General features: G+C 64.0%; 3 protein-coding genes across 3 annotated transcripts; 2 read left to right on the top strand and 1 right to left on the bottom strand.

Annotated features, from left to right (window-relative positions):
- Positions 1–80: 80 nt before the first annotated feature.
- CHLRE_12g542750v5 (uncharacterized protein) lies at positions 81–4,947 on the bottom strand. Its single transcript, XM_043068795.1, has 6 exons — positions 4,615–4,947; positions 3,294–4,437; positions 2,794–3,150; positions 2,556–2,662; positions 2,187–2,403; positions 81–2,032 (listed from the first exon to the last, which is right to left on the bottom strand). The coding sequence occupies exons 1-6, from the start codon at positions 4,761–4,763 to the stop codon at positions 1,751–1,753; spliced, it is 2,256 nt and encodes a 751-aa protein (XP_042919170.1). The 5' UTR covers positions 4,764–4,947; the 3' UTR covers positions 81–1,750.
- Positions 4,948–5,102: 155 nt separating this feature from the next.
- Positions 5,103–17,318, top strand: CHLRE_12g542800v5 (uncharacterized protein). Its single transcript, XM_043068796.1, has 28 exons — positions 5,103–5,716; positions 6,183–6,304; positions 6,540–6,591; positions 6,992–7,158; positions 7,419–7,515; positions 7,663–7,826; positions 8,060–8,337; positions 8,619–8,864; positions 9,201–9,304; positions 9,532–9,648; positions 9,812–9,889; positions 10,043–10,163; positions 10,399–10,564; positions 10,776–10,827; positions 11,114–11,225; positions 11,572–11,677; positions 11,859–11,961; positions 12,268–12,390; positions 12,630–12,691; positions 12,968–13,066; positions 13,445–13,572; positions 14,012–14,093; positions 14,378–14,483; positions 14,738–14,908; positions 15,192–15,293; positions 15,506–15,675; positions 15,883–16,036; positions 16,313–17,318. The coding sequence occupies exons 1-28, from the start codon at positions 5,504–5,506 to the stop codon at positions 16,496–16,498; spliced, it is 3,681 nt and encodes a 1,226-aa protein (XP_042919169.1). The 5' UTR covers positions 5,103–5,503; the 3' UTR covers positions 16,499–17,318.
- An 86-nt stretch (positions 17,319–17,404) lies between these two features.
- Positions 17,405–21,558, top strand: CHLRE_12g542850v5 (uncharacterized protein). The gene is made up of 7 exons (XM_001693877.2): positions 17,405–17,523; positions 17,690–17,766; positions 17,915–18,050; positions 18,466–18,580; positions 18,922–19,046; positions 19,302–20,139; positions 20,955–21,558. The coding sequence occupies exons 1-6, from the start codon at positions 17,479–17,481 to the stop codon at positions 19,419–19,421; spliced, it is 618 nt and encodes a 205-aa protein (XP_001693929.1). The 5' UTR covers positions 17,405–17,478; the 3' UTR covers positions 19,422–20,139; positions 20,955–21,558.
- Positions 21,559–21,562: the final 4 nt, after the last annotated feature.

Genomic DNA, 21,562 nt, shown 5'->3' with positions numbered 1-21,562 from the left:
GACGACGGCAGGGCAAGCCAGCAACCGGCGCGTTGCATTTCCAAGACTGGCATGAAGACCATTTTCGTAGCTACCTCGTATCTGCTTATTCAGTTGTACAACGCGCCCCATCCCGTCCATAGGGCGTCCCGAAGTGCGTGGACATCGCGGCCACACCCATCCCTCACTGCAACTCGTCGGTACAGTAACTCCAACGTTCGACCAGCCGCGCACTCCTGCCCTGCCGCTGCCAATTGTATGCCATTTGTTGGGTTCTGGAAATCAGCTGCAACCTACGGGACTTTACCAACTTGCCTTACCACTGTCCCATCACACACCCATCCCTCACTGCACCTGACAAGCCCCCGCCCTGGAATCAAAAGAAACGACCAGCATCCGAGCCAGCACTCACCTTCAAGGCAACAGCTGGAAAGCAGCTCCGATCTAGGCCACCAACGATGTGACTGCCCCTGACTGTCCAAACTGAACGGTGAACACATGCTCAAGCACAGAGCCCAGCCACCAGCAAAACATAACCGCGCCACCTCTACACAGGCACGACCCCAGCGGCCCTGAGTCGTCTACCGGATCTATGGCTAAACATCTGGTTTGGCGGACGACAAGAAAAGGTGGCTCTCCCTTGCAAGGGAAAAGTGGGCTGTGCCGCCACGCCACGTCCTCCGTCTGAGGCCGAAGGTTCCGATACTAGCCTCATCTCCCGGACATAGCCGGGGTCGGTTTGTACAGGCACCGCCCGCCATATGTGCCCAGTCGCGCCCAGCTATCAAGCACTAGTGCAGCAGGCAGCAGGCCAACCAGACAGCAAGGAAAACACCCCTGCCGCTGCAGCTGACTGCCCGCTACGCCATCCTCGTCAGCACAGGTCGCTAACCAGACAACACCGGCAGGTCTCAACCTGCGCGCCGGCGCCGCTTTGAAGGCGGCGCCGCGCTGTCCTCCTCCACGTGGCCTTGCCCGCCCCCTCTGCTCCGAACACTTTTTGTCAACGCAGGCAGGCAGGCAGGCAGGCAGGCGGACGCAAAATGTGTAAGCCCAGGTGTTTCCATGGAACCTAACATGGCTGGGCCATTCACTGGTGAAGAAACCGCGAACCCACGTTGCGACTCTTGCCCTGGCTCGCCTTGTGGGGTTTGTGGGCCGGGATTACAGCCATCAAACTCGGGGCTATGCTTCTCACCACCCTCTGCTCTTGCTTGTACTAGGAATTCAGCGGCACCTTACTTGGCTGGGCCACCCGTACGCCATCACTAATTCAGTTTCCTGCCAACGCAACCGTCCTTGCCGCCCACCGCAAACCCACCCCCGCGGCCTGCACAGCCATCCAGCATTTTACACACCAACAAGGAAGGAAGCATCCTCCAAAACATGCACACAAGAACAGTGACTCCACTCCCCTCCATCTTGCACATGAATTCGGCAGCGGTCACGAGGTCGGGTCAAAGGGCCCAACGTGCCCGACCCAACGCCACGCTACCGCGTGTGCGGGACCCAGGCCGCCAGGTGTCCATGAAGAATGTGTATGCACTTCAGCAGCACCCCTGCTGACGGCCAGGCATGAACTCTAAGAATGAAACACTCGCTTGCGTAAATCATGCACCGCCATAGTTGGACAAACCTCTCCATCAACAAACCGCTTGTGCCACCCCCGTACGGGGCAAAATCTGCGGTCCTGAGCTTATGGCACTCGCAGGTCCGGCCCATGCCTCTCAATGCTGCCCCAAGCCTCCACAGCTTGGTCTCGGCCGGCGCGCTACGTGAGCACCGTTATCTTGTAGGTGGGCGGGAAGCTCTGCCGCGCCAGCGCTGCTGCCAGGTTTAGCAGGTCTATGGCAGAGGCGGGCCGCCCGCTACCACCCATCGCCGTAGGCCCCAGCCCGCTCAGCATGCCCGCGGAGGGCAGCGAGCGGTCCATGACAAAGCCCGAGTGCAGGTGCAGGTGCCGGTCTCGGTCTCGCCGCCACTCCATCACGCCGCCGCCCATCACGGTGGGCGCCTCGAAGGGAACGTTGTTGCGCTGCGACTGACCCAAAATCTGCGGGAACGGTGCAATGGACGCAAGACAAGCAATTAATGCGACTTGGGGTGCTGAGCATGTGTGACGCCAAAACACGCACAGCCAACACGCACGCACTGCACGCAACTGGAAGGGCAAGCTGTAGAGTTGCTCGGAAGCCGCACCCACCCACCTCGCGGTTGCACTCCTCCATGAGCTGCCCCTCGCTGCCGTAGTTGTGGCCGCGGATCAGGATGCGCTGCCGCTCCGCGCCCACGGTGGTTCCACGGGCCATGGACTGGTCACGCAGCTTGAGCATGAGGAAGCGGAACGACCCCCACTCATCAATCTGCACCACCGGGATGTAGTGCCCCACCCACGGCGGCCCTTGCGCCAACGACTCCTGCACCCTGTGAATCGACAGACGTCGCACAGAGCGCGCGTCTTAGTTAGCGCTACTGTGCCAGCATCGGTAGGCCCTTCCAGCCTAAGCCTAAAGCTCGTTGGCGTCAGCCACGCAAACAAGCCAGCAAGGGACCGCTAGCGCTGTCCACAAGCGCACCTGCGGTCCGCCTGTTGCTCGCAGTCGAGCTGCTGCTGCAGCACCACCGCGGCCCGCCGGTTGAGCGATGCCACCTCGCGACTGGCCTGCAGCATCTCGCCACTCGGCTGCGGCAGAGACGGGGACACGGTACACGCATGTTAGCGAGGAGGCAAGGGAGCCTGTCTGAGCATGGTGCAGCACCGCGTGCATGCACAACAACAGCTCTTGTCCGTGTCGCAGCCTACGTCACACGCACCTGTCTCCCTAACAACCGTGGCCCGGACGTGAAGCTGCCGCTGCCGCTGGCACCCAGCGGCCAGTCTGCATTGCCGAGCGTGCTGGGCCCGCCGCCCAACGTGCCCACCAGGCTGCCCATCTGGCCCAGGACGAGGCTGCCGTCGCGCGACATGGTGCCGCAGGGGCCCTGCCCGCCGCTGCTCTCGTTGCGCGCCATACGCCGCCCCCCGCGTGCCGATGAGGTGTTGGCGATCTGCAGCGAGACGGTGGTAGTGGTGGTGGCGCCGGTGGCGGCCAGGTAGGCCAGGGCCTCTTCCAGCTGGTCGCCGTTGTTGACGGAGCCGGCACGGTCCGCATCCGTGCGCGACTGCTCCGCCTGTGATGTAGTGGCATAGAGGCCGCAGGAAGGGGTGCAGTCGTATATCCATTAGATGGGTGATGTGGTTGCTGCAGGAATGAACCGGTCCTGAACGGGTCCCAATCTGATTCATAAGCAACAGCCCCCCCCCCCACACACACCTGCCATCGCCGCGTGAAGCGCCAACGCCAAGCAGCCTCCTGAATGGCAGAGTCTTCTGCGTCCCGCAAAGCCGCGGTTGCTGCGGCCGCCGCTGCGGCCGCCACCGCTGGGTCCATCTGCTGCACACCCTGTTGTTGCCGCCGCTCCTGCTGTTGCTGCTGCAACACGCCCAGTAGCAATGCGTCCCCGTGCGTCCGCCCTTCTCCAGACCCCACGACCGCACAGCCATTTGCAACCAGCTGCCGCTGCTTCTGCTGCTGCAGGAGCTCCAGCAGCGTTGGCCCGCTGCCAGGCACCTGCGCCGCGATGCTGGACCCGCTGCCCTGGCCGCTGCCCTGGCCGCTGCAGTGCCCGCTGCCGCTGGCGCTGCCCGACCCCGCCACTGGCACCGGACCCGTCACCGAACCCGCAGCCCCGCCGGCTGCTGTCCCCACGGTCATGGGCGAGCGCGGATTGGAAGAGGAGGAGGGAGCCGAGTTGCCGCTGCCGCTGCCCGCCGCGCCATCCCACGGCCGCTCCGGCACCGGGTCCAACAGCCTGAACTGCCGGTTGGCCCACGTGCCCAGCTGCGGCCCAAGCTCCATGGGCTCCGTCCCGCCATTGGCACAGGGCGTGGTGGACGCGGGGCCGACCACCGCGGTGCTGGGGTCTGCCGGGAGCGCCGGTGCGGGCTCAACGGGCAGCGCCACGGGAAGGTTGTTGTCGTCGCCATCGGCGCCCTCGCCAGCGGAGCCGTTGGGCGCCCGGCGCGGCACGGGCATCGCCTTAGGAGGCGAAGAGGACTCCTTTGGTGTGCGGCCCGCGGGGGCGGAGGACTTGCTGCCAGACCGGAAGGGCGGCTGCGGTGTGGGAGCGGCACCTGGCCCATACAGTGAGGGCGACGCGGCGGCGTTGCCGGCCTTCCCGTTGAGCAGTGGTCGCTGGAGCGGGTTGGGCTGGGTAGCTGGTTTGTGGGTACGGCTGAGAAAGTACAGGAAGGACGTTCGTGATAATGTGGAGCTGGGCGCCACCGGCGGGGGTTCCGCCCCCGCGGCCGGCGTGGCTGCGGGCGTGGTAGGCGGCACCGGCGATGGCAAGCGCTCGTCACGTGCCCCGGACCAACCGGACGCCCAAGCGCTGCCCAGCCATGTACAAGGCCCGAACCTGCAAAGCGGTAGCAGAAAAACGGCAATCTGGGTCACGGTCGCAGTGGGGGTCCGCATTTCGGCCGGGCCGGCAGGTTGAGGACAAGGGGCCAACCAACCCAGCGCTTGAAGCCGCGTCTCTGCGCTATTTACGCGCATATATATCTTGGCGCCGACAACGCAGATGCAAACGCACCAGTGCGCGTCGAACAGCTGCTCCAGGTCCAGCGACTCGACCTCCGCACCAGGCAGAGATATCCGCGACAGCGAATCCGACCGCTCGCCGTCAAAGCTGGGCTTCTGTCGCGCCGCCCAGCCAAAACTGACGCGTGCAAGGTCCTCCATGTGCGCAATCCTTCTCGACCCTTCAACCAAAACTCGCTGAAAACTGCCTACCTAGCGTCCTATTTCTAGTCTTCCAGAAGGCCATGGAGAAGCAAGACTACGTCGGTGCAGGCAAAGTCATTTCCAGACTCTCGACCTGCCTTAACCTTAATTTGTCAGCTCCAAAGCACAAAATGGAAGCCTGTTCGTTAGCAAACCGTTACGCATAGAGTTCTAGCCGGAAACGAGAGCGCACCTGCTTTCATGCCCTGCATTTCGGCCAATTCCGTCACCCAGACGCGATCCCGCCCGCCAAAGCTGTCTATTCCGCAATCCTTAGATACAAAGCTCGCCTTAGATTAATAACGATACTGCTCGCCGCCCTGCGGCAGCGCCGTCGTGCTGTTTTTGTGCATTGAATACTCGTAGAAATTGTGTATGCAACTTACACATAGCTACACCAGGATTACAAACAAGCTTTCTGCTGGGCCTTGGCAAACCGTGCATCCGGTTCGGTCCCGCCTCGTCGGTGCGTAGGGCAACGCCAGGTGGCCCGTGCGAACGCAGCACCTGAGAGGCTGTAGGCAGTGTGGGACTGTCACAAACAGGCTATAGCAGTTCAGTTGCCGACACAGCCGGACCGCCACGCCGGCGGGAGGGACACCCCCCCAGGCCGTCGCCGCCCCGGGCGGGCGGCGACCCTAGCAGGTCACGAAGCGATTCCTAGCAGCAAACCCTAGCAGTCCCAGCCTGGCGCCATCATGACAGCGGCGGCGGAGGGCGGGGCGAAGGAGGCGGGCAAGGACGCGGAGCCCATGCAGGTGGACGGGGCAGATGGCCCCGGCCCTGATGGCATGGAGGCGGTCGGCGGGGATGAGGCTCTGGCAGAGGCTCTGTACGGCGACCCCACACGCCTCACAGAGCCCATTAAGACTGTGAATGACAAGTTCGCGCTGCTGCCTGCGTTCCTCAAGGTGCGGGCGCTACGAGTGTGGCTGCCCAGGGGCGGGGCGTAGGATGACGGATTGGCGGCGGCATGGGGTGATGCAACCCGCGTGGTTACCGTATCCCAGCCAAACGGGCTGTGAGACAGGGAAGGGAAAGGGTTTGGAGGGGCTCTAGGTGTAACCCATGCATGTCGCCTGGGGCTGAGGCGTGGGCCCGGGGGGGGGGGGCGGGTCAAGCCGCTCTGCGGGGCAGGGCCGTGGCTGGCTGGCGAGGGGCCCGCGGGGGGGCAGGTGTGGGTGATGTGTGCGTGGTGGGGCCCGAGCGGCGTCACGACGCACTTGGAGCCTAGTGCACGTCCCGTTCTGGGAGGACTGGGGTATTGCAGCCCACTGGGCTTGGGAGTGCGCAATAGCCAACAGCGCCGCCGGCCTGTCCGGTACCACTCCGACGCAAGGGGGTACGTCACGCTCGTGCCTCCATGCCCATCGACAGGTCCGCGGCCTGGTGAAGCAGCACCTGGACTCGTTCAACTACCTGCTCAACAGCGAGTTGCGCAAGATTGTGGCGGCCAACGAGAAGGTCACGTGCGACACAGACCCCAACTTCTATCTCAAGTAGGTTGTCGTCGTGTGGGGGGTTGTGTTGTGGTGTGGCGTGTGACGTTTAGGAAGAGCGGGCGGGATAGGAGAGGAGAGGACGGAGCTGGGAGGGAGCCGAGGAATGCAGGGTAAGCAGAGAGGCGAGGGGTTCGACTGGGATGAGAGCTGGGCAGGCTGTGGGGCTGGCTGTTGCCACCTTGCGCGCTCGCCAGGCGCCGCACCTCCCCCTCGCACCCACACACTGCGACAGGTACACCAACATCTACGTGGGCGGGCCCAGTGTGGACGAAGACATGGTGCAGGTGGGCGCGGCGGCGTGGTGTGGCGGGCGGGGAGGGGGGCAGGCAGGCAGGGAGGGAGGCAGGGAGGCAGGGACGGGGCGGGGGCGCGGTGCGCGCGGCGGCAGGCAGATGGGAAGAGCGGGCTCGGGACGGCAGGTGGTGGGTCGGGCGCTGGGTGCATGGATGAGTGGGCCCGGAGTTACAGGTCGTAGGACCGCATGCATGCCGGCAGCTGAGCTGAGGAGCATGGAGTGAAGCGGGGACTGGGGACTGCGCACGTTGGAGTTTGGGGCGGTTCAGGCCAACACTGACCTACGCAGACACACACACACACACGCACACACTACGCGTAATGCTTTCCTTGTGCTCTTTAACACGCACACACTCACACTCACACTCACACGCCATGTTTGCACCCCAGGTGGGCACCACGCCGCAGCAGTGCCGGCTGCGTGACGCCACCTACTCGGCGCCCATCACTGTGGACATCGAGTACACGCGCGGCAAGGAGATCGTGGTCAAGCGCGGCCGCGGCGGCGTGGGCGCGGTCAGCATCGGCCGCATGCCGCTCATGCTGCGCTGCGACAGGTGCGTGGCCAGGGGCGGGGGCGGGTGTACGCGGTGCACTGCAGCTGTGGTCCGGCGAAGGGCAGGCGAAGGGCTTGGCTTTGTACGGCGGCGGTATACGTAGCCCCTAGGCTTCTGCCGCCATCATACCTGCCTGGCTGCGACAGGGTCTTGTGCGCGGTACTGCACATGCGCATGTGTGAGGGAGAACGCGTTTGCTCAACACGCGGGGAGTGGGTATGGTGCGGTCAACCTGGTTCTGATTATGTGGCTGGCTGCAGGTGTGTGCTGTACAACAAAAATGAGGCACAGCTGGCGCAGCTGGGCGAGTGCCCGCTGGACCCGGGCGGATACTTCATCGTGCGCGGCACGGAGAAGGTAGGGAGCACAAGGTGCAGGGGGACAGCGGGGGTTGCGGTCCAGCTCGCCTTGATTACTTGACTGGTTAGTTAGGCAGCACTTAGCTCGTTGCGCCCGGTGATTCGCGTTTGGTAATTTATCACCTGGACGCTTGGCCATGCACAGGTGATTCTGATCCAGGAGCAGCTGAGCAAGAACCGCATCATCATCGACACCGACAGCCACAATGAGGTGATGGCGTCCGTGACCTCCTCCACGCACGAGCGCAAGTCCAAGACCAACATCGTGTTCAGCAAGGGCAAGATCTACCTCAAGCACAACGCCTTCCAGTGAGTGTTTGCCCCGCTGTTTACTCCACTTCCTCCGTAGACCGACTGCTCCCGTCGTGATTTGAGCCGGCGGCTAAGGCTACGCCGGGCCGCCCGGGTGTAGCAGGGTGCTAGTCGCCTGAGCTGTGATGGCGCGTGCGGGCGGCGCCGCGGGCTCAGCGCGATGGAGGCGGTCAGGGCCTCGACCAAGAACCACCAACCTTGGCCCACCCGCCTCCTCCTCTTGCCCCCAGGGACGACGTCAACATCTTCGTGGTGCTCAAAGCCATGGGCTGCGAGAGCGACCAGGAGGCGGTGCAGGCGGTGGTGGGAGGCGGCTTCGGAGCCAAGCTGGTGCCGGCGCCGGCAGGCGCCGCGGGCGCCGCAGGCGGCGGCGGCAAGGGCTCGGTGATCGCGCCGGACGCGGCCAGTGGCGAGGGCGCGGCGGCTCTGGCGGCGCTGCTGGTGCCCAGTGTGCAAGAGGCCAAGGGGCTGGGCGTGTTCACGCAGATGCAGGCGCTGGACTACCTGGGTGAGAGCAGGGGGGGCGAGAGGGCTGGGCAGGGGGAGGTTTGGGTGGGGGTGGGGGAGAGAGGGAGCGTGGGGGTCAACTGGGCCAACAGGGGGAGGCAGCGATGAGGCAGCGGGCAACAACTTTACAACGGAGCGCGAATGCGGAGCCCTTGCGCGAGGAGGGAGGACAGGCACCTGGGGTTTGCAGCGCGTTAAAAGCATCAACGCATCCGCATTATTACTGTGCTCACTGGCTTGCGCACGCTCCCACGCACCCCCACGCCACCCTCCCACTCCCAGGCGGCAAGCTCAAGGCCAGCCCCAAGTTCGGCGGTGGCGACCAGAAGCGGCGCAAGAGCAAGGTGGACGAGGCGCGCGATGTGCTGGCGCACGTGGTGCTGTGCCACGTGCCGGTGCCGCGCTACCAGTTCGCGCAGAAGATCGCCTACGTGGCGGTGATGGTGCGGCGCATGCTGTACGCCGTGCTGGACCCGGCCTGCATCGACGACCGCGACTACTACGGCAACAAGCGCCTGGAGCTGGCGGGTGCGGCAGGAGGGGGAGGGGGGCGCAGGGGTGGGGGGAATGGGCAAAGATGGTTAGGGAAGCGGTACAGGATGCACTGAAGACTGCAGACCAAGGGGGGATGGGGTGGAACGGGGGCAGTTGTCGTCCCCGGTCGGTTCCAGGCCCAAGTTTGAGGCTTCACCGCTCCCATGAAAGAAGCAAGAAGGAAGCCGGAAGGGAGGGGGCGGGCGTGCCCTTGGGCTCCACATGCAGTCACTTCTGCCCGCTGTACAAAACGCACTCCTTTGCGCACTCGGCATTCCTCCCTCTGCCCTTAACTAATCGTGAATGCAACCCTGTGCCCCCCTCCTGCAGGCGGCCTGCTGTCTCTGCTGTTTGAGGACCTGTTCAAGCGCCTCAACAGCGACATCAAGCGCCAGGCCGACGCCGTGCTCAGCAAGGCCAACCGGGCCACGCAGGTGGGGGGCCGCGGCCGAGAGGATGTGTGTGCGTGGGCCTTGTGTGCGGGCCGCGCGTGTGCGCGGACTTAGCTGACGAGGAGTACCGTAATGGGCGAAGCGCCGCTCAGACGCTTAGGGGACGTGTGCGCGACCATCAGGCTGCCTGCTTGTTCTCCTTGTGCATGTGTAGTCACAGCGCTTGCCCCTTACCTTACCCTGACCCTGCTACTGCCTTTCCCCCTCAGTTTGACGTGGCCAAGGCCATCCGCACCGACACCATCACCTACGGCCTGGAGTCGGCGCTCAGCAGCGGCAACTGGATCATCCGCCGTTTCCGCATGGAGCGCAAGGGAGTCACGCAGGTCGGGACTGGCTGGGTGGAGGGTGGAGGAGGGCAGGGGCGTGCGGGGAGGGGGTTTTGTGTGGGCGCAATAAGGCCCGTCCTGGCCGTGAAACACGGTGCTGTGTGTCCGCGTGCGCAGCTCACTGAAACCTGCGTGCGCTGCGTGCTGCCCCGGCCGCCAGGTGCTGAGCCGGCTGTCGTTCATCGCGGCCATGGGCATGATGACGCGCATGACGTCGCAGTTCGAGAAGACGCGCAAGGTGGGCGGAGATGGCGGCAGCGCGACCAGTTCTACCATGTCCAGCTGTCTCCGTGCGCTCAGTCCCTTTGCGTGCTGTGCTTAACTCCGCCTACAACAACCCAATTACGCGCCGCAACGCCACACCACACCCCGCGCCGCCGCACCGCAACAGGTGTCTGGCCCTCGCGCGCTGCACCCGAGCCAGTGGGGCATGCTGTGCCCCGCCGACACGCCCGAGGGCGAGTCGTGCGGCCTGGTCAAGAACCTGGCGCTCATGACGCACGTCACCACGGGTGAGAGAGAGACGGAGGGAGAGAGAGCAGGGGAGAGGTACACATTCATGTAAGGGATGCGCCGCCGGCCGCTTTTCGCTCCTTGTACGAATGAAGAACTTGTGTGTAGTGCTGCGTTCACAACTCAAGCGGCCCTGTGCCTATCCTGATCTGCCACACTCATCACTCATCCAATACACCACTCACGCAAACCTACAACCCCATCATCACCGCCACTCCCTCGTGCACCCGCCAGACGAGGAGGAGGGGCCGCTGATCCGGCTGCTGGTGATGCTGGGCACGGAGCCCATCACCGCCATCGCGCCCGCGGAGATGCACGGGCACGGCGGCGCGCTGGTATTCCTGAACGGCACGTTGGTGGGAGTGCACCGCCGGCCGCACAGGCTGGTCCGGGAGGCCAGGTGAGGGCGGGGCGGGGTTGTGTGTTGAAAAAAAAACAACAAAACGAAGCCCGCCCAGACGGCGCGCTGGAGTGACTGACGGATACCCACCGATACCGAGCGGGTGTGTGGGGGGGGGACGTGCTTTTCTGGGGTGCGGGCGCGTACTGGTTCGGTGACAATGTCTGGTCCACTTGCTCACCTGCGCTTCATGCCACCTGCCTGCCCGCAGGGAGCTGCGGCGCGCTGGGCACCTGGGCGAGTTCGTGCACGTGCACCTGCAGGTGTGTGGGGGCCTGGGGGGTGAAGGGCGGAGGAGGGGGAGGAGGGGGAGGAGGGGTTTGGCGGAGGAGGGTTGGAGGTTGAGTTGGTCATTTGCAAGCCAAACATACCCTGAGATTCCGGGTAGGGACCGGGTGTCTGCGCTGAAGCGTTAGCGACATGGTATCTTGTGTCCCCCCCCAAACCTTATCATGCGTTCAGTCCGTCTTGCATAGACAGTTACCGGTACCCTTCCATATTGGTTTTGTTGGGATTGGGATTAGCTAACCCTCCCCTCCGCCTTGCCAGGGTGACGCCTGCTACATCTCCTGCGACGGCGGCCGCGTGTGCCGCCCGCTCATCATCTGTGACGCCGGAGTGCCGCGGGTGCGCCAGGAGCACATCACCAAGCTGCGAAGCGGTGAGCGGTGTGGGGGCGGCGAGGGGAGGGGAGGGGAGGCGGCGCCTTCAGCGGGCGCGTGGGGTCGCAGCAGGCTCACAGCTGAGCGGCTTACGCGTAGCAATGAAGTGCGTGTATTTGCGACACCGCTTCCTCATCCTTGACACATGTCGCCCCATGTCCTATCCCTGTGTCCAATGCCTGAGCTCCCGCCCACCTGGTATGTTCCTGCTGTTCCCACTGGACGTCGGCACTTCATAAGTGCGACTTGACTACTCCGTTCTCCTCATGACCGGCTAACCCCTGCACCCATCTTTGCAACCCCCGCGCCCCTCGCCCCTCCCTCCACGCCACCCTCACTCCTCAGGCGAGTGGGGCTTCCCGGACTTCCTGGCGCGGGGCCTGCTGGAGTACCTGGACGTGAACGAGGAGAACGTCAGCCTCATCGCGCTGTACGAGAAGGACTGCAACAAGTGAGACTGCTAGTGGCGGCAGGGGCGGAAGGAGTTGGAGGGAGGGGGGCAAGGGCCATAGGGTGAGGGTTGAGACGTCTGCGACGCGACGTGGCAGACATTGCTGACCCATTTCCGCGTATGTCGGTGTCATCCGGCCCCCTTGCGCTATCAAATGATTTTTTGACACGGCGTCTCACAGGCTCACGACGCACCTGGAGATCGAGCCTTTTACGATCATGGGCGTGGTGTCGGGCCTCATCCCCTTCCCCCACCACAACCAGTCGCCGCGCAACACCTACCAGGTACGAGCTAGGGAGGGAGGAAGGAGGAAGGCAGTGGGATGGGGAGCAGCCTGGTGTCCACGGCTTTGTATTCTAGCTGCACAATACAGTTAGTCCCTGCCCGCGGCACCTTCTCTACTGTATACCGGTACATCGCGCCCTGATCTCATTCCCCTCCCACCGCTCCGCTAATCCTCTCCTCCGCCTCCCTCCCCCTCCTCCACCTCCTCCTCCCCCTCCTCCACCTTCGCGCCTCCTCCCCCTCCCCGCCTGCTACAACTCGCAATCCTGAACGTACAACTCCCCCTCCTCCTCCTGCCCGCACAGTGCGCCATGGGCAAGCAGGCCATGGGCAACATCGCCTACAACCAGATGAGCCGCATGGACAGCCTGCTGTACCTGCTGGTGTACCCGCAGCGGCCGCTGCTCACCTCCAGGACCATCGAGCTGGTGGGTCGCGTTGGGGGTGAGGGCGGCGGGGTGAGGGTGGGGTGGAGTGGGAGGAGGGCAGGAGGGCTGAATACGGAAAGTGTGAGGAGGGTGGAGGATGTGGGATGGGGACGTCACGGCGAGTGAGTACACGGCTGGTCGTGGGCTCTGGCGGCAAGTTACGTTTTCTAAGCTAATTTGTTGCCTCACTCTTGATTGTGTTACCGTCCCTGCTGCTGTGTGTGTGTATGCATGTGCAGGTGGGCTTCGACAAGCTGGGTGCGGGCCAGAACGCCTCGGTGGCGGTGATGAGCTACAGCGGGTGGGTGGAGGGGGGCGGCAAGCGAGGGTATGGACGGCGAAGGGCTGGGTATGTGGCCCCCGCGCCGCAACATCGCATGTGCTGTCCAGTGCTCTCTTGACCTCCCACACCTGCACCTGCATTCCTGCGGTCCACAAGCACCACACCCTGACCTCCTCCTCCTCTCCCTCCTCCCCTCCCGCCGCATCCCTCTCCCTCCTCCTCTCCCTCCTCCCCTCTCTCCTCATCTCCCCTCTCTCCTCCTCATCTCCCCGCCCTCCACCTCCCCCTCCTCAGGTACGACATTGAGGACGCCATCGTGATGAACAAGTACAGCCTGGACCGCGGCTTCGGCCGCTGCATCGTGCTCAAGAAGTACGGAGCCAGCCTGCGCAAGTGAGTGTGTCGCGCTTCAGTGTCCAAACCTGCATCCACGGCGGCGTTAAAGACTGGGTCGGGAGGAAGGAAGGAAGGAGTGGAGCAGGTTGGGAGCGCAGGTATCAGGTAGAAGCTTGGACGGCGCGGCAGGCGGGCTTGGGGCGTCCAGGCATCCGTCTGTTTGGCGCGCCGCGCTCACCATTGACACTACACCCGCACATACGCCACCCTCGCACGCCAAGCCCCTGCCGCCACCACCCTGCATCCCGATCCGCCACCACCTCACTGCACCCACCCCCTCCTCATCCCTCCATCATCCCTCCATCATCCCATCCACCCACCCCCACCCCCTAATGGTATACCCCCACCCCCTCCCACCCCCACCCCCACCCCCAGGTACGCCAACCGCGCCTCCGACCGCATCGTGGCGCCGCTGCCGCTGCCCGGCCAGAAGGCGGTGGCGCCGCGCTTCCGGCTGCTGGACCGGGACGGCATCGCCTGCGTGGGCGACTACATCCTGCCGGGTGGGTGGCGGCGGGGAGGGAGGGAAGGAGATGCGAGGGAGGCTGGGCGCCGGGTGGGTGGAACAAGCGTGCAGCTGTGGTGGTTGGGTGCCTAGGGGGATGGCGAACGCAGCTTGCGGCTCGTCATATCTCCTCGGCGCGTTTGTGCTGTATCTGTATCTGTGTGTTTTGATCCAGCGACATCGAAACCTGCCACACGCCCCGACCTCTGCCCATACACGCGCGCGCGTGCCGCCACTCCACACCATCCGCCACCCTGTCCCCTCCCTGTCAATCCCCTCGTCCGTCTCCCCGCTCCTCCCTCTCGCCTCTTGCTGTTCCTATTGGACGTCGGCACTTCATACTTGTGACTTAGCCACTCCGTCCTCCGCACGAACAGCGACTCCTCCCCCTCACTTCTTAACTCGTCATGAATGTAACCCCTGCTTCCCTCCATCAGGCGACGTGTACATCAACATGCAGCGGCCCAGCAACACGCGCGACCCGCTGCCAGCAGCCAACATGCCCGACGCCTTCTACAGGTACGGACGCATGTGCGGGGATGCGTGCCCGCGGGTGTACCGTATTGCGCTGCATTCAGGCTGTTGTGCTGAACCTGCCGTGCGCCAGCGCTTCCCATTCCATACTCACATGCTAAATCCCTCTACACACAGTCCTACGCGTAATGTTGTCCTTGTGCTCTTTAACACACACAGCCACACACACAGACACACACACACACACACACACACACAGCCACACACACACACACACACTCAGTCACACACACACGCACACACACACGCACACGCCCCCGGCCCCACAGGCCCAGCCCCATGTCTTGGAAGTCCACCCCCGCCATGGCCGGCGAGCGCTGCATCGTGGACAAGGTGCAGATCACCGCCAACGACGAGTCCCACTACTCCATCAAGGTGTGCGCGTGTGCACTTGTGTGCACGTGTGTGTATGTGTGTGTGTGTGTGTGTGCGCGCGTGTGTGTGTGTGTCAGAGATCACATGCCGGGGGTGCATGCGTACATGCGCGCGTGCGAGTGCACGCGTGTTTGAGTGCAGAGGAAGATCAAGTGCGGATGACCGCGTAGACATTTTGTTAGATGGTAAACCCAGACCTGCATTCTGGCGACGCGGCAGCAGCAACCTCCTCGCTGTGTGTGCCCCCCGGGCAGGTGCTGATCCGGCACACGCGGCGGCCCGAGCTGGGCGACAAGTTCAGCAGTCGGCACGGGCAGAAGGGCGTGGTGGGCAACATCGTGCGGCAGGAGGACTTCCCCTTCAGCGAGCGCGGCGTGTGCCCCGACCTCATCATGAACCCGCACGGCTTCCCCTCGCGCATGACGGTGAGATAGGCGGGTGCGGGTGGCGAGCGGTGGCAGGGATTGACAGGGGGTGGCTGGGGTTGCAGAGGCTGGGTGGCGGGCGGGGGGGCGGGCAGGTGGGAGGTTCTTGTGCCCTTATGGAGTATGGTGGCGTGGGGTGCAGGGAGGGTGGTGTGGCTGGATGCTCCATGCGACCAGGAAGGATCCTGGGCAGGAGAGTTTCTTCCAAGCACTCCTGGTGAGAGGTAAAGGCACTTCCATCGTCTCACTTCAATGTGCCCTGAACCCCGCCGCCGGACCGCAGGTGGGCAAGATGATTGAGCTGCTGGGCTCCAAGGCGGCGGTCAGCTGCGGCCGCTTCCACTACGGCACCGCCTTCGGAGAGCCGTCCAACCTGGCCGACAAGGTGGGGTTGGCCGTCTCGTGCCGCACCCCACCCCGCACCGCACCACCAGGGCGCTCCCTCTGTCCGCGCTTCGCCCGTACCCCACGTGCACACGCACACGCCCGCCCGCCCATGGTTCGCCTCGCTGCATCTACCCACCCCGCCCACCCCGCCCACCCCGCCCTTCCCCGCTTTTCCAACCATCTGTCCAACCCCGCCCTGCACGCACGCAGGTCGAGGACATCAGCGCCACGCTGGTGCGCCACGGCTTCAGCTACAGCGGCAAGGACTTCCTGACCAGCGGCATCACGGGCGAGCCGCTGGAGGCCTACATCTTCATGGGGCCCGTCTACTACCAGAAGCTCAAGCACATGGTGCTGGACAAGATGCACGCAAGAGCGCGGTGAGCGGCCCTGCAATCTTGTGTGCGTGAGAGCGTGTACCGTAATGTAGACAGTGTACGCATGTAATCTTGCGGGACACACCGGAGAGCTGGGACACACTCAATCCGCGAGCCACACCGCAGCACGCCAGCACTAGGCGTATGCAAATCCACCCGGCCACCCATCCCAACTCCACCACCCCGTGCTCTCTCTTCAACCCTGCGCAGCGGCCCGCGTGTGGTGCTCACGCGCCAGCCCACGGAGGGCCGCTCGCGCGACGGCGGGCTGCGGCTGGGCGAGATGGAGCGCGACTGCCTCATCGCGTACGGCGCCTCCATGCTGCTGCTGGAGCGGCTCATGATCAGCTCCGACCAGTTCGAGGTGAGGGCGCGTGTGTGTGTGTGTGTGCTTGGAAAGCACAAAGGGATGCTGGTGTGTATGCGTGTGTGTGTGTGTGTGTGTGTGTGTGTGTGTGTGAGGTGTGTGCGTGTGCATCAGGGCAAGGGGAAGGAACGGGCAGGACGGGATGCGTATGTGCGCGCAGTGCAGTGTGGGGGTGCATGGAGGCGCCGGGGGCGGGCCAGAGACCGGGGCGGGACTCCGGAATGCCACTCGTCACCCGTCACCGCCCTCGCCCCCCCCCCTCCCCTCCGGCAGGTGCACGTGGACGCGCGCAGCGGCCTGCTGGGCTGGTGGGACGCGCACCGCAACTGCCCGGTGAGCCCCGTGGACCGCACCAGCGACAACATGGCCACCATCAAGATCCCCTACGCCTGCAAGCTGCTGTTCCAGGAGCTGCAGTCCATGAACATCATCCCGCGGCTGCGGCTGGCGGACCTGTAGGGGTGGGGGCGGAGTTGTTCCTGAAGGTGGGGACCGGTAGGCGTGTGGTGGGTGAGTGGGGGGAGAGGGGTTTGGGGGGGCGTGTGAGGCGGGGGAGGTGAAGGCAGGACTGGAGGTGTGGCTGCAGGGATAGCCTCTCTGGGGTAGCCTAACTGGGGTAGCCTGTGGGCAGCGAAGCGGTATAGGATCAAGCATGGGAGGCTGTCGCTAGGCCTGGGTGGGGTTGAGCATGCGAGGAGGAGTGTGTGAACACGTGTGCGGGCAGAGACCAGGCAGTTGCAGAGTAGGAACAGGAGCAGGTGGTGCAGAAGGTAGCAGTAGGCGAATGGCAGTCCAAGATTGCGCGGGAGAAGTGGATGACTGCAAAGATGAACGGGCTGGTTTGCTGGGCCTGACTGGGCGAGTGGGGTCACAAGGGCGCCGGGTGTCGTAGGCGCACAGCAGGTGGTAGCGCGCTGGTTGTGCACCAGCGGTAGACGACCGGCTTGGCGTCATGCTGCGTGGGTCGGCGGAGAAGTGGATGTGGCAGGTGGGTCGGACGAGATGTGAGGCCACGACCGGCAGGCGGCAGCACGAGGCAAGCGCTGAATGAGGGCAGAGGGCTGAACTCTCGAGTCTACGGCACATTAGTGCGGGTCTGGAGTAACTGTGCGATGGGGCAATGGTTGCAGGTTGGTGAAGTCCCGTAAGATCGAGAGAATTATTCGCCAAAGGCGGTGAAGTGGCTTATGGCCTGGCATCTTGGCAAGTGGCTGCTGATTCGCGGGAGCGTCGTTTGGATTGGGGGCTGCGGCCTGTGCGCCTGTTATCGAGGTCCTTCCATGGGTCGTTCATGGCTCCAACGTGCCAAACCGTGCCTGTGTACTCGAACTGCATCAGGCATCCAACCCAGCCCAATGTCCTAGTCTTGATACATACGTTGCGGCCTGTGTCCACGCTTTCGCCTAACGTCTTTACTTCTAGTTCTAGGTCACCACACGATGGCCACTGCGGAGTTCACTGCCGAGGAGCTGGCTCTTGCCCAGGTCAGCTATACAATGAGAAGCTCTGAGTATCTGACTGTAGGAATCACGCGTTGTATACGCTTAAGAGGCGACGCAGCCGGTACCGCCAACCGGTTGCTGAAATTGCTTCAAGACCGGTGCTGATGTAATGTATCTGACAAGCAAGTTGCGATTGTATTGGTTGCAGCCGGAGAAGCCGGACGACGCGACGATCGAGGCCTGGTACATGGACGACAGCGACGAGGACCAGCGGCTGCCGCACAAGTGCGTTAAACTTCTAGCACGCAGGCAGATGTAGCGGTTCTTGCGGTCGGCGAACGCGGTCGGGGCGGTCCGCAACACACAGGCCGTTGGCCTGCAGGCGTCAACCGTGACCGCGTCTGACCCCACTTCCTCGTCGCCACCATTGCAGGCTGAGCCCCAACCAGCCCTGCCCGCTGTCTGCCCTGCGCGATCTGGGTGTGCTGTACTGGAAGCTGGATGCTGACAAGCACGAGACAGACCCGCGCCTGGCGGCCATCCGCAAGGTTTACAACTACAGCTACACGGTGCGTGTGCCCCGCGTCGGCGGCCCAGCGGGTCCCTGGAGGCCATGTGCAGCAGCCAGTAGGCTGGGGACATTGGGTGAGGGCTGGGTATGTGGGGTGCAACCTGGCGACGTGTAGGTCACGGCAGGCTCGCAATGTTATGCGCGGCGATGCGCGGCCGCCCGCCGCTATGACACCTGGCCAATTCCCACGTCGGGCGGCGTAGGGAGGCGCATGCTGTAGGTGTCAGTCACGACATGGAGGCAGGGCGCCTCGTGCGACACGGGGGCAGGCGCAGCCCACCTATTGCCGCGTCACTCCACCGCTGCATCGAACACTGCCCCGCACCCCTCCTCATCCCTCCACCATTGCGCCACACCCAGCGCTGCCCCTTGCCTCTCGCCCTTCTCCCTCCCCTCCTCCCTCCCCCTTGCAGGAGATCGTGAACATCAGCAAGGACACGCTGCCGGACTACGAGGCCAAGATCAAGTCCTTCTACCTGGAGCACATCCACTCGGACGACGAAATCCGGTACATCCTGGACGGCTCGGGTGAGGCGAGGGGAAGTTGGGGGCTGGGGGGTGGGGCGGAAAGGGCGGGGCGGAGAGGGGGGGAGAGGGGACAGAGGGACAGAGGGCGCGGAGAGAGTTTCCTTGTCTTGGATGCCCGGGAGGGAGTGGTGCTCAAGCCCCACGTGATGGTCCCAGGTGGTGAATGAAGGGGGCGTGGAGCGGAAACGGCGTGGTTGACCTGCCGGCTGACTTAAGCCGCCACCTCTTGAAGATGGCGCCCCCCCCCAATGCCACCTGCCCGCTCCTCGCCGCGCCCTCAAGTCCGGTACCTGCCCCCCGCGCTCCCGCCTCTCCTCTTTCCTTTCTCCATGCGCGCTCAGGCTACTTCGACGTGCGGGACCACTCGGACCGCTGGATCCGCATCGCCACCCGCAAGGGCGACCTGCTAGTGCTGCCCGAGGGCATCTACCACCGCTTCACACTGGACACGGACAACTACACCAAGGTGCGTTGGGCGGGGCAGCGTGCGCGTGCGCGTGCGTTTGTGTGCATGTGTATGGCGTTGGGCATGGGACTGGGGGGCACGTGGGTATGTGGCCGGGAGAAAATGAACAAGGTGATGAAGATGTGGGTGTGCGTGTGTGCCTGGGTTCGACTCTATACGAGGATTTAAAAGCCTCGTGGCGGAGGATGGTGGGCGGATGGGCTGAGCTGCTCCTGTGGTGCCTGCCACGACACGCCCGCTCACCCGCTCATGCAGGCCATGCGTCTGTTCGTGGGCGCCCCCGTGTGGACGCCGCACAACCGTCCCCAGGAGGAGCACCCCAGCCGCGCCAAGTACCTGGACAAGTTCCCCGCGCCCATCAAGGCCAGCGCCTAGACGCCTAAGAGCCTAAGAGCCCCCGGTGATGGCAGCGGCGGCAGCGGTGGCGTGGGTTTAGGGTCCAGGTGACTGTCTGTTGTGGTGCGGTGATGCGATGTGGCTATGGTGTGAGCTAAATGGAATGGTGGGCTGAAGGGTTTCGGCAGTGGCAAAGCCCGCGGCGTGAATTGAGGCGTGGAAGGCGGTGGGGAGCGGTGTGACGGGGGGGACCAGCGGATGTGGGTGGTGGAGCTTGGGGTGGGCAGTAAGCGCAGCTTGCGTGGGCGTCTCATCGTGGCCGCAGAGGGGTGCAGCGGTGCTATGTGCGGCTGACTAACCCAACTGCACAGCAAATCGAAGTAAACTGGTGGACAGCTTATTGCAATGGAGATGCACAAAACTAGCGAGCAAGGGAGCGTTCGCAAATGTTCCGTGTGTTGACGTGCGCGTGGCGATGACATACGAAAGGCGGCGATCTTGGCGGCGATTACAGTGGACAAGCGAGTGGCAAAGCTGAGGGGTATGCATGTGTGTCACGGACTCATGGTCATGCTCACAATAAATCTTCACTTCAAGGCAACCACATGATTACCCGTGTCTCAGCTGGCACTGCACTGCACGGCGGCAGTTGGTGTGCGCGATGTGCGATATGGCTTCATCTCCCGCTTCAGTAACCCCGAGTTCCCGCAGGTAAGGTATCGGCACATGCAATGCAACTACTGATGTCAACAAACTGGCAAGCTCCTACACCATCGTGGCAATCCGCTTCGGGCTACAGCAGGCCAGCACCAAGGAGGGCACGCTGGGGACCCTGGTCCGCGGCCTCACAGCTGCAATGTCCAAAGCGCGCTCGCTCGGTGACGCCGCAGCGGGCGACTTGTCCGTGCGGCTGCTGTCACCGAAGTTCAGCATCAGCGGCCGCCGCAGTGCAGGAGATGGCGGGGGTGGCAGTGGTGCCATCAGCCCGACCCAGTCCACGCGGGGCGCAGCAGGCATAGGACCGGTGCCGTCAGCGGCATCGTTAATGACGAGTGTGGTGGAAACGAATGCGTACGTAGACCAGAGCGGACGGCGGAGTGGGCTTGCAGGCGGCACGAGAGTAGGCAGTCAGTAGCGCAAGTTGCATCGCAGCGCCAGCAGCACCTGGCGGCATCACCTCCGCTGCTGTTCGGCACGGGGCGGTGTGCCCCCACCATGTTGCTCCCGCGCCTGCAGCCCCCGGCGGCGCCATCTCCTAACGGCGGCCCAGGCACGGCTGCGGCTGCGGGTACGGCTGCGAGCGGGCAGGGCACGCCAACCACATCGCGCACGTCTCGCTTCCTGCGCAAGCAAAGTAGCGACAGCAACGCCCGGCAGCCCCAGCCCACAGACGCAGGTGTCGGCGGCACGTTGTCCATCAAACCGGGGGGGCTGGCGGCGGGTGCGGCTAGTCCTCTGCAGCTACAGCGGCAGCGGCTGCAGGACTGCAGCAACCGGGGGCGAGTGTCAGCCAGTTCGCCGCTGCCGCCCCCGGGCGCTGCCTCAACTGCCACATCACTCACGCCGCCGCAGCCTCAGCCGTCGAACGCCGCGGTGCAAGTGGTGCTGTCGGGCGGGACGTCTACGCTGTCGCAATCAGAGTCGCATTTCAGGGGGTTGCGTCTGGGGCCAGCTGTGTCTCCGCCGGTGTCACCTGGTGCTTAGATCTCCGAGTCCGAAATTGCGGGATTGCTTGCAAGGTTGCGCCCCAGTCCCCTGGTTGCTTGATTGCGGGTCCTGGGGCTGGACGGCCCGCGCCACGCGAATGCACAGCTTGCTTATCGGCGGTGTCCCTGAGGTGCTGATTGGAATGCGGATGTTACAGAGGGGACAGCTGATGGGAAGCTGAGCGTGGTGGAATGGCCCTGTGCTCATGCGATTGAGGTGAAGCGTTGCACTATGATCATACGGTCGAGGAACAAATGTGGTAGCATGTGTGCCGGTAAGCAAGCAGGGGCGTGGTTCGAGTGGTAGAAGCCATAGCTTTCAATCACCGCTGCCACGGCCCCAGATATCAGCGCACGGCCCGTCTCGCTCGAGACGACGGCGCAGGCGGAGCAAGATGGAGGAGTTTGGACAGGTCCATGTGGTGAGGAAAGGGTGAGTGGGCGGTGAAGCGTTATGGATTCGATACCCACTTG

This window comes from Chlamydomonas reinhardtii, chromosome 12, assembly GCF_000002595.2.
Source record: "Chlamydomonas reinhardtii strain CC-503 cw92 mt+ chromosome 12, whole genome shotgun sequence".
In the NCBI taxonomy this organism is placed as follows: domain Eukaryota; kingdom Viridiplantae; phylum Chlorophyta; class Chlorophyceae; order Chlamydomonadales; family Chlamydomonadaceae; genus Chlamydomonas; species Chlamydomonas reinhardtii.
The sequence above is the reverse complement of the archived record's forward strand: the minus strand, read 5'-3'. Positions and strand labels throughout refer to the sequence as shown.